Source organism: Pseudorasbora parva, chromosome 18, assembly GCF_024679245.1.
Source record: "Pseudorasbora parva isolate DD20220531a chromosome 18, ASM2467924v1, whole genome shotgun sequence".
NCBI classification, from domain to species: Eukaryota; Metazoa; Chordata; class Actinopteri; order Cypriniformes; family Gobionidae; genus Pseudorasbora; species Pseudorasbora parva.
Window position 1 is genome coordinate 43273814 of NC_090189.1, and position 12042 is coordinate 43285855.

The 12042-nt window shown below is 44.2% G+C and overlaps 1 protein-coding gene across 1 annotated transcript in view; it reads left to right on the plus strand.

The window, feature by feature from the left end:
• The window catches only part of ddx46 (DEAD (Asp-Glu-Ala-Asp) box polypeptide 46), a 35676-nt gene extending 24235 nt beyond the window's left edge, over positions 1-11441 (plus strand). Inside the window, exons 16-23 of the mRNA XM_067423215.1 lie at positions 75-268; positions 935-1072; positions 2656-2805; positions 3902-4120; positions 6168-6386; positions 8146-8290; positions 8375-8448; positions 11248-11441. Of these exons, the coding sequence (XP_067279316.1) occupies positions 75-268; positions 935-1072; positions 2656-2805; positions 3902-4120; positions 6168-6386; positions 8146-8290; positions 8375-8448; positions 11248-11295 (1187 nt within the window). The 3' untranslated portion in view covers positions 11296-11441. The remainder of the gene's footprint in view (positions 1-74; positions 269-934; positions 1073-2655; positions 2806-3901; positions 4121-6167; positions 6387-8145; positions 8291-8374; positions 8449-11247) is intronic.
• The last annotated feature ends 601 nt before the right edge of the window (positions 11442-12042 follow it).

Below are 12042 nucleotides of genomic sequence, written 5' to 3' on the forward strand. Positions count from 1 at the left end.
GTGAACATGTGCTCCCTAAGGTGTTTAAATGAGTTCATGTCAGCAAACTCACTGTAATGAAACTCTCACCCCAGGCATTGACCAGTACGACAGGGACAGCATCATCAACGACTTCAAGAACGGAGCCTGCCGGCTGCTGGTGGCCACCTCGGTCGCCGCTCGAGGCCTGGACGTCAAGCACCTCATCCTGGTGGTCAATTACAACTGCCCCAACCACTACGAGGACTACGTGCACCGCGCCGGACGCACGGGACGAGCCGGCAACAAGGTGAGACCCATTAGGTCGGAAGTGAGGCTCGAGCCCTTATGGGTCCTGCACACTGTGCAATTTTTCAAAATCCTTTGGGAATGTCCCCTGTCAGACTGTATGAACATGATCCCCGATGTAAGCCATGTCACACTGTAAGATCTCAGTTGGCATTAACGTCAAAATGCACGATAGTGAAGGCGCGCTAAAAACGGACGCGCGCAAGAAAACTCACCCGGAGCTTTATATCATCAATGAATGAAGCGTTCAGTGACGGTGAGCTGCATTACACGCCGGACTGAAATGCTGGCTACAGAGAAATCTCTAGCACTCGTTTTGGTCAAAGTTTGTCTTGAAAAACTGAGATATTTGACTGTCGTCGTAGGAGAAGTCACACTGCAGGATTGTGTGCCAAATCTTCTGACACTGCCAGAATTTCGTCTGAGGAAATATTTGATCGCAGAGCTCATTAATCGGCTGCCGGTGAACATGTCAAACTAACGACCAAAGACGTCAGATTTTAGCCTAGGATCTGAGGAATCTTTTAGGATTTCCTAAATTTGTCTTAGACGGCCAAATCGTGGGCAAAATCGCACAGTGTGCACCCGGCTTAAGACGGGAGCGAGGCTCGAGCCCTTAGACGGGCATTTGGCTCACGTGTGTGTGTGTGTGTGTGTGTTGTTTCAGGGTTACGCATACACCTTCATCACCGCAGACCAGGTGCGGTACTCTGGAGATATCCTCAAGGCCCTGGAGCTGTCCTCATCACCCGTCCCACCCGAGCTCGAGCAGCTGTGGACCGGCTTCAAAGAGCAGCAGAAAGCTGTAAGACACGCTCCACTAGATCACACAAACACACCTCACGCAGAGAGTCACTGAATCTGTTCATAGATACACTCACTGCAAAAAATGCTCTTCTTATTTCGTATTTTTCTCTTGTTTCTAGTCTAAATATCTAAAAATACTAAAATCAAGATGCATTTACTAGATAAGTAAAACAACATAAGATATTTTTCCTTGTTTTCTTAAAAATAAAATCAAAATGAAATGAGTTTTTGCTTAAAGGGCACATGGCATGGGTTGTTTTATTGTTTTATAATGTTTCCTGGGGTGTGCTTATTTTGTTAGTATGGTTTTTACATCAACAAAATGTCATAATTTAGAAATAAAGGGCATTTCTCCTATACTGATATTAGCCCTCTGTCTGGAATGCTCTTTTTCAAGGGGCGTGTCTGCTGTGAGTCTTCAGTGAAAACACCCACTGCTGTGATTGGCTGACATTTCTGCATTTAAAATGAGATAACGTGTGGAGGGGGCGTGGTTTAGTCAGGCGCAGCTGCAGCGCTGCCAGTCGAGAGAGAGCGAGAGATAGAGAAACGGAGCTGGGGAGAGATTGCTGAGGAAGTGTTATTGCACCGAGTTTTTGAGAGCGCGAGTTTTTGTTTGTATCTGAGAGCTCTGAATAAACACGAGTGAACTTTGCAACGTTATTTCTCTCACAAAATGCTTTCACCACAGCTAACAGCAAACACGAACTCGACATGAATACAGCAAGAGCTTCTGTTGAGCATAATGAGCAGCGTCATTCAAACGGGTGATTGACCGATCCGAACATTATAAAGAGTGTTCTTTGATCGCTCTCTGTAGTTTAATCATTTAAATAACAGATTTGTCTCATGCTGCTGACAGAAACGAGTGGAGTTGATGGTTTTAGTCACTGGCTTGCTTCACGGATGCATCAACACGGCCAGCGGCGGGACTGACAGTATTAACTGATTTAGAAAGAAAGTCTGTGTGAACTTGAATGATTAGCTACACATCAGAACTCACTGATCCCAGATCAGGCATTAATGAACACTGTTACTCACTGTTTGTGGCGGTGCTGCTGAGTCTGTATGGTAAAGCCTGAGCTGATAAACTGAATCCTTTCTCTACTAATTCTCTGGGCGGGCAGAGCAGAGGAAGGGGCGGAAACCTTTCCTGGTGATGTCATAACAGGAGAATTCAGGATCAGCTCGCCTGAGCTCATTATCTCAAAGGCAGAGAAAGACAGCCTGAACCTCGGTTTATACTGATCAACATTTCTATCGAGTTGGGGACAACATTCGGGCTAGGGGAACTCATATTAATGTTGAAAAACCTCATAAAATACAAATGTCATGCCATGGGACCTTTAAAACAGGCTAAATGATCTGCCAATGGGGTGAGAAAAATAATCTTATTTCTGTTTGTGACGAAAACAAGAAACAAGATTTCAATCTTGATTTAAAAATTTTGATATTTAGACTGTAAACAAACTAAATAAGAAGAGCATTTTTTGCAGTGTGTGTGACGTATGCCGTTGTTCACATAGGAGGGGAATAGCATTTTTTGGAGTGTGTGTGTGACGTGTGCCGTTGTTCCCGCAGGAGGGGAAGAGCATTCGGAGCAGCAGTGGATTCTCCGGGAAGGGCTTCAAGTTTGACGAGACGGAGCACGCTCTGGCCAACGAGAGGAAGAAGCTGCAGAAGGCGGCGCTCGGCCTGCACGACTCCGACGACGACGACGCCGCTCTGGACGTGAGTCAGGAACTGATCAACCCTCTCCCGTCCCAATCCCACACACAAAATCCCATCCCAATCTGCACTGCTTCTGCCCTAATGCGACTTAGCATTAAGTTCACATTTATGTTTGGTTGGATTAAAACGAACCCTGCTGCGATTGCTCTGTTAGTGCAGTTCATTTGAACACATGTGAACGCTGTCATCTGAACCAAACCAGCAGAGCAAGGCCGCTATAAAGATGGGTCTCGATCCGCTTCCAAACCAACTCTGGTGCGGTTCGGTTGATATATGAACTAAACACGGACCAAACGCATGTAAACAAACCAAAAACAGGACGTGATGTCACAAGATGCGAGTCAGCTGATTTGACGACGCGGAAAGATCAATCAGTGTATCCAAAATGAGTAACGTTAAAGTTAGAGGGCAAACGTAGAGCAACGAGGTAAAGTGCCTCATCAATATTTGATCTGACGAGCAACGTTTCGAAAATGCTAGAAAAAACGCTTAAAAAGCATCCCTGGTTCTTCTCATCAGAGCACCTGTTGCCCATTAGTCGGTACAGAACGGTCATCTCTCTTACAGCAGATCTTCGCTTCTGCACAGCGGAGGAAATCCTGGAGCTGTTTTGAATGTTTTGAACATTTTATGAGCTCTTCATGAGTTCTCAGCGGGTTAAAATAATGCCATATGTAGACGGATAAAGTGATGGCGCTTAATCAGCACACAGCGTTGTTTTGAATGTTCGGTGAGCAGCTCCTACGTAACATTAGCCGACCAATCAGGTTGTGAGCGTCTCCCTATGCCTTTGGTTCGGTAACTTTAGGGTCGCTGTTATAAATGCCAGTGTGAACGCTAAGCGGACCAGGACTATAAGTTTTGTTTTTGTTTTTTTGGTCCGGACCAAACTAACCAAACTACGAGTGTGAACGAACCCTTATAGTCAAGTGCGACTTATATGTTTTTTCCTCTTCGTGACGCATTTTTTGACTGATGCGACTTATGGTCCGGAAAATAGGGGTAATAGTGATTTTATTTCCCATCCCGCGGGATTCCCAAAAAAATATGAGCCTGTACACCGCACTCATCCGTGTCTAACGCTCTTCTCTTCCAGATCGACGAGCAGATTGAGAGCATGTTTAACTCCAAGAAGCGTGTGAAGGATTTCTCAGCCCCGGGCGGCTCTGCTGGAGCTCCGGCTGTGGGCAGCGGCTCCATGTCCTCCGTCTCCGGCCCCGCCACACCCTCCGCCGGCAACATCCAGAAGCTGGAGATCGCCAAGAAGCTGGCGCTCCGCATTCAGGCCCAGAAGAACCTGGGAGCGGAGGCTCAGGTCAGCACACACACCAACATCTTACTGTGCATTCACATGCTCTTCTTACGCAGTCATTGTCTCGTTTCTAGTCTAAATATCTACCAATTCTTAAATCAAGATGCATTTACTAGATCAGTAAAACTACATAAGATATTTTTTCTTTTGTTAAAAATAAAATCAAAATTAAGTGAGTTTTTGCTTAAAACAATGGAGTGAGAAAAATAATATTATTTCTGATTGAAATCTTGTTTCTGTCCCAAACAAAAATAAGATTATTATTCTCACCCCATTGGCAGATAATTTAGCCTGTTTTAAGCAAAAACTCACTTCATTTTGATTTTATTTTATTTGAAAGAAAAAAGACAAAATTACTAAAGAAGTGTTTTATAAGAATTATTATTATAAGAAAATAGTTTTTTGCAGTGTGATGCTACATTGAGGAAAATAAGTATTTGAACACAGCTATTTTGCAAGTTCTCCCACTTGGAAATCATGGAGGGCTCTGAAATTGTCATCGTATGTGCATGTCCACTGTGAGAGACATCATCTAAAAAACATCCAGAAATCACAATGTATGATCTTTTTAAACTATTTATTTGTATGATACAGCTGCAAATAAGTATTTGAACACCTGTCTATCAGCTAGAATTCTGACCCTCAAAGACCTGTTAGTCTGCCTTTAAAATGTCCACCTCCACTCCATTTATTATTCTAAATTAGATGCACCTGATTGAGGTCGTTAGCTGCATAAAGACACCTGTCCACCCCATACAATCAGTAAGAATCCAACTACTAACATGGCCAAGGCCAAAGAGCTGTCCAAAGACACGAGGGACAAAATTGTACACCTCCACAAGGCTGGAAAGTGCTACGGGGAAATTGCCAAGCAGCTTGGTGAAAAAAGGTCCACTGTTGGAGCAATCATTAGAAAATGGAAGAAGCTAAACATGACTGTCAATCTCCCTCGGACTGGGGCTCCATGCAAGATCTCACCTCATGGGGTCTCAATGATCCTAAGAAAGGTGAGAAATCAGCCCAGAACTACACAGGAGGAGTTGCTCAATGACCTGAAAAGAGCTGAGGCCACCGTTTCCAAGGTTACTGTTGGTAATACACTAAGACGTCATGGTTTGAAATCATGCATGGCATGGAAGGTTCCCCTGCTTAAACCAGCACATGTCCAGGCCCGTCTTAAGTTTGCCAATGACCATTTGGATGATCCAGAGGAGTCATGGGAGAAAGTCATGTGGTCAAATGAGACCAAAATATAACTTTTTGGTCATAATTCCACTAAATGTGTTTGGAGGAAGAAGAATGATGAGTACCATCCCAAGAACACCATCCCTACTGTGAAGCATGGGTGGCAGCATCATGCTGTGGGGCTGTTTTTCTGCACATGGGACAGGGCGACTGCACTGTAGTAAGGAGAGGATGACCGGGGCCATGTTTTGAGGTATTTTGGGGAACAACCTCCTTCCCTCAGTTAGAGCATTGAAGGTGGGTCGAGGCTGGGTCTTCCAGCATGACAATGACCCGAAGCACACAGCCAGGATAACCAAGGAGTGGCTCTGTAAGAAGCATATCAAGGTTCTGGCGTGGCCTAGCCAGTCTCCAGACCTAAACCCAATAGAGAATCTTTTGGAGGGAGCTCAAACTCTGTGTTTCTCAGCGACAGGCCAGAAACCTGACAGATCTAGAGAAGATCTGTGTGGAGGAGTGGGCCAAAATCCCTCCTGCAGTGTCTGCAAACTGGTGAAAAACTACAACTTAGCTTTGTATCATACAAATAAATAGTTAAAAGATCATACATTGTGATTTTTTTTTTTTTTTTAGATGATGTCTCTCAAAGTGGACATGCACATACGATGACAATTTCAGACCCCTCCATGATTTCCAAGTGGGAGAACTTTCAAAATAGCTGGGTGTTCAAATACTTATTTTCCTCACGGTATATCTAGCCAGGCTTCTGTGATCAGCTTCTCATATGATGAACGAGTAACCTCAGGTGTTTCGCATGTCAGCGGATTAGACTGATCAGAGCGTGTGTGTGTGTGTTTGCCCTCAGGATGTGATGCAGCAGGCCACGAATGCCATCCTGCGCGGCGGGACTATGATCGCGCCCTCAGTGTCGGCTAAGACCATCGCAGAGCAGCAGGCGGAGAAGATCAACGCCAAGCTGAACTACACTCCGGTGGAGAAGCTGGAGGAGGACCGGCAGGCCGCAGAGGCTGCAGAGACCGTCAAGAGATACGAGGAGGAGCTGGAGATCAACGACTTCCCTCAGGTACACACACTTTTATCTCAGAATTAGGCCCGTAGTGACCTTCCAGATCTGGAGTAGAGCCAGCTTGCCCAGAACAACAAGTCCACCTATCTCTTAGGACGTCCATTCTCAACACTGATCTGTCACACAGAATACTGCGCACATACACAGATACACAGTCTCTCCACGGTTGGAGCTGATTAGGCTCCAGTTCTAACTAGAATATTCCACTAAACATGCTGATAACGTGCTTTCTCTCAGTGAGAGATACAGACAATGGTACATGCAATATTAGTGTGTCAGTAAAAGGAAATATAAAATGAATAAAATATAATAAATTAAATGAAAGACAAATCCATATTTTATTTCTGGAAGCCAGGCTAAGTGAGCAAACACTGTTTCTGCAATCCTGACACTTTAGGGGTGTGTGATACCTTAAAAATCCACACACACACCTTGTTATCAAGTGTTTAGTAACACACCTTGCTATCAAGTGTTTAGTAACACACACACATCTCTAGGCCAGACCCTCAGTCACTCCTCAGAGAACACACTTTAGAAAACAAGAAACTTGAATCAAAATCATAACTGGAAAGAATTATTATAATAATATAGAAAGATAAATATTGATTAAGGCTTTGATTATGAATTGAATTAGGATATTTACAGATATATTGAAGCGGCAGTAGATTCCAGAATCCAGCCGTACACTTCTAATATAAAATGTTGGGAAGAACGAATCAACGGATGATGATTCGTTCAAACGTTCGGGAATCAGGTTGTTGTTAATGAATGAGTCATTGAATCTTTGACTGAACGATTCGTTCAAATGCTGAATCATTCAGTAACACACACTTTGGCTGTGAGATGCGTTACAGTTCTGCTGTTTGGAACTAGACTGGTAAACCCAGCCTGATCTGCCAGCGATTTGATTTCGCCCGGCAACTCGATCTGAAAACCTACGTTAATCTACTGCTTCTGTTACACTTTTGCGGGAACCAATCACAGAGTGGCTTATCCACCTGGCGCGCTATTGGCGGTTTAACACGATGACAGATAGAGAAGCGATGGGTCGTTGCCCGTTGATTACGACTCTAGTGCTCTGATCGGTTGAAGGACTATCCAATTGTTTATGAAGTTCTTCAAATAATGCTAGTTGATCACGCTTCTTGTGCAGTAGAAAATACAAGCAGACTCAACAGACTAATGTTCAATCTTAAACTGAGCTTGGTCTGGTGATAGCCAGACAACTTTGAAACTATTTTCGCTTCTGAAACAGAACAAAAACAGTCTTCATGCCTTAACATGTTATATCATAAACATGAATATCTAAACATCTTCAGGCCAATATCTACAAGCATCTAAAATGTGAGTAATTTAATGTTAATTGCTTATTTATGGAAGCGTCATATGAAATCAGCGTCATGTATTCAGCGCTCTTGGTCACGTGATGTGGCTTAACTCTCTCATATGTTAAAGATATAAAAACTCCACAGTGTGAATGTTTACCGCTGAGTTTCTCAGTGTGAGCGGCGCTCTTCTCCTCATCACGACCTCACCATCGGTTCATTATATATCATATATTATTATTATCCACTGTCGATCAGCACTTACACTAATGGCTGCAGACTCATTCTGGTGGTTCTCTGGTTATCTGTGGTTATTGGTGTTTTAGTTAGTAATGTTCTCTTTCACTTGCCCTTTCAACACGCCTTGGACAAGCCTTAATGTCTTCCCAGAGAATCCCATAATGAGTGTGTGTGTGTGTGTGTGTCCGCAGACGGCCCGGTGGAAGGTGACGTCGAAGGAGGCCCTTCAGCGCATCGGCGAGTACTCCGAGGCCGCCATCACCATCAGAGGAACATACTTCCCCCCGGGCAAAGAGCCCAAAGAGGGAGAGCGCAAGATCTACCTGGCCATCGAGAGTACGTGCACACTCTTCTGATGAGATGAGTCATGTGACCCGCGACTGAACCTGTGTGTGTGTGTGTGTGTGTGTGTGTTTACAGGTGCCAACGAGCTGGCCGTGCAGAAGGCCAAAGCAGAGATCACACGCCTAATCAAAGAGGAGCTCATACGCCTGGTACGCTGAGTCTGAACACACACACGAACACACACACACACGAACACACACACACACACCTGTGTTAGATCACTGAACACACACACGCCTGTGCTTAGATTACTGAACACACACACGCCTGTGCTTAGATTACTGAACACACACACACCTGTGCTTAGATTACTGAACACACACACACCTGTGCTTAGATTACTGAACACACACACCTGTGCTAGATTACTGAACACACACACCCGTGCTTAGATTACTGAACACATACACCTGTGCTTAGATTACTGAACACACACACACACACACCTGTGCTTAGATTACTGAACACATACACCTGTGCTTAGATTACTGAACACATACACCTGTGCTTAGATTACTGAACACACACACACACACACACACACACACACCTGTGCTTAGATTACTGAACACATACACCTGTGCTTAGATTACTGAACACACACACCTGTGCTTAGATTACTGAACACACACACCTGTGCTTAGACTACTGAACACACACACACCTGTGCTTAGATTACTGAACACACACACACCTGTGCTTAGATTACTGAACACACACACACCTGTGCTTAGATTACTGAACACACACACCTGTGCTTAGATTACTGAACACACACACCTGTGCTTAGATTACTGAACACACACACACCTGTGCTTAGATTACTGAACACACACACACCTGTGCTTAGATTACTGAACACACACACCTGTGCTAGATTACGGAACACACACACCTGTGCTTAGATTACTGAACACACACACCTGTGCTTAGATTACTGAACACATACACCTGTGCTTAGATTACTGAACACACACACCTGTGCTTAGATTACTGAACACACACCTGTGCTTAGATTACTGAACACACACACCTGTGCTTAGATTACTGAACACATACACACCTGTGCTTAGATTACTGAACACATACACCTGTGCTTAGATTACTGAACACACACACCTGTGCTTAGATTACTGAACACACACACCTGTGCTTAGATTACTGAACACATACACCTGTGCTTAGATTACTGAACACACACACACCTGTGCTTAGATTACTGAACACATACACCTGTGCTTAGATTACTGAACACACACACACCTGTGCTTAGATTACTGAACACACACACACCTGTGCTTAGATTACTGAACACACACACCTGTGCTTAGATTACCGAACACACACACCCGTGCTTAGATTACCGAACACACACACCTGTGCTAGATTACTGAACACAAACACCTGTGCTAGATTACTGAACACACACACCTGTGCTAGATTACTGAACACACACACCTGTGCTAGATTACTGAACACACACACCTGTGCTAGATTACTGAACACACACACCTGTGCTTAGATTACTGAACACACACACCTGTGCTAGATTACTGAACACACACACCTGTGCTAGATTACTGAACACACACACCTGTGCTTAGATTACTGAACACACACACCTGTGCTTAGATTACTGAACACACACACACCTGTGCTTAGATTACTGAACACACACACCTGTGCTTAGATTACTGAACACACACACCTGTGCTTAGATTACTGAACACACACACCTGTGCTTAGATTACTGAACACACACACCTGTGCTTAGATTACTGAACACACACACCTGTGCTTAGATTACTGAACACACACACCTGTGCTTAGATTACTGAACACACACACCTGTGCTTAGATTACTGAACACACACACCTGTGCTTAGATTACTGAACACATACACCTGTGCTTAGATTACTGAACACACACACACCTGTGCTTAGATTACTGAACACACACACCTGTGCTTAGATTACCGAACACACACACCTGTGCTTAGATTACCGAACACACACACCTGTGCTAGATTACTGAGCACACACACACACCTGAGATTACTGAGCACACACACACACCTGAGATTACCGAACACACACACGTGTGCTTAGATTACTGAACACATACACCTGTGCTTAGATTACTGAACACACACACCTGTGCTTAGATTACTGAACACACACACACCTGTGCTTAGATTACTGAACACATACACCTGTGCTTAGATTACTGAACACACACACACCTGTGCTTAGATTACTGAACACATACACCTGTGCTTAGATTACTGAACACACACACCTGTGTTTAGATTACTGAACACATACACCTGTGCTTAGATTACTGAACACACACACACCTGTGCTTAGATTACTGAACACACACACACCTGTGCTTAGATTACCGAACACACACACCTGTGCTTAGATTACCGAACACACACACCTGTGCTTAGATTACCGAACACACACACCTGTGCTAGATTACTGAGCACACACACACACCTGAGATTACTGAGCACACACACACACCTGAGATTACCGAACACACACACCTGTGCTTAGATTACCGAACACACACACCTGTGCTAGATTACCGAGCACACACACACACCTGAGATTACTGAGCACACACACCTGTGCTTAGATTACCGAACACACACACCTGTGCTAGATTACCGAGCACACACACACACACCTGAGATTACTGAGCACACACACCTGTGCTTAGATTACTGAACACACACACCTGTGCTTAGATTACCGAACACACACACCTGTGCTTAGATTACCGAACACACACACCTGTGCTTTGATTACTGAACATACACACCTGTGCTTAGATTACCGAGCACACACACACACCTGAGATTACTGAACAACACACACACACACACACACCTGAGATTACTGAGCATCCACTGACGGTTTGTCTTTCTGTCTCCCTGCAGCAAAACTCGTACCAGCCGACCAGCAAAGGCCGATACAAGGTCCTGTAGACTCGGCCCTCGCGTCTCCGCTCACACAATGCTTTTGTTTTGTCCTCAGATTGGATCTGGACGTTTTTACCCATTGTTTGCATATTTTAGAAATCTCCCTGTAATTGTGGTCTTCATTTGGAAATAAAGCGTTTTTTTTCCTTGTATATATTTCACTTGTTCATTATTTGATTTCTGTTTGTCATTTGCAGCATGAAATAAAGTCATCTTTTAGATATTTATAAGGATGGTGAGTTTTCTATGGTCTCGTATTGTCATGTGGTCGAGTGTTAGGCGACGTAAGGACACATTTTAATGCGAAGCCGGTGCGTACACACACTAAGGATCTGTCAGGAGCTGTACTGCTATTGGCTGATCTCAAGTCAGTGACCGGTGGCCCCGCCCTCGTCATCAGAGAAGAGATGAAGCCAAACCATCACACATTTACTGCACTAACACACATTTACACACGTTAACCTCAAACGCTCGACTCCAGTGCTGTTCTTCATCAGGCCTGTGACATCATCACGTCAGAAAGGTCACATGACGCAGGAGGAAAATCTCTATTCAGACTCTATTCCTCTGGATCATCAGAGTCTCTGAAGCTCTTCCTCATTGATTTGGACCTTCAGCCGCTGGTTCCCATTGAAGGCCATTATGAGGAGAACAATCCTGGAATGATTTCCTCAAAAAACTTCATTTCTTTTCCACTGAAGAAAGTCATGAACATCTGGGATGAGGAAACTATCAGGAATCTTTAATTCTGAA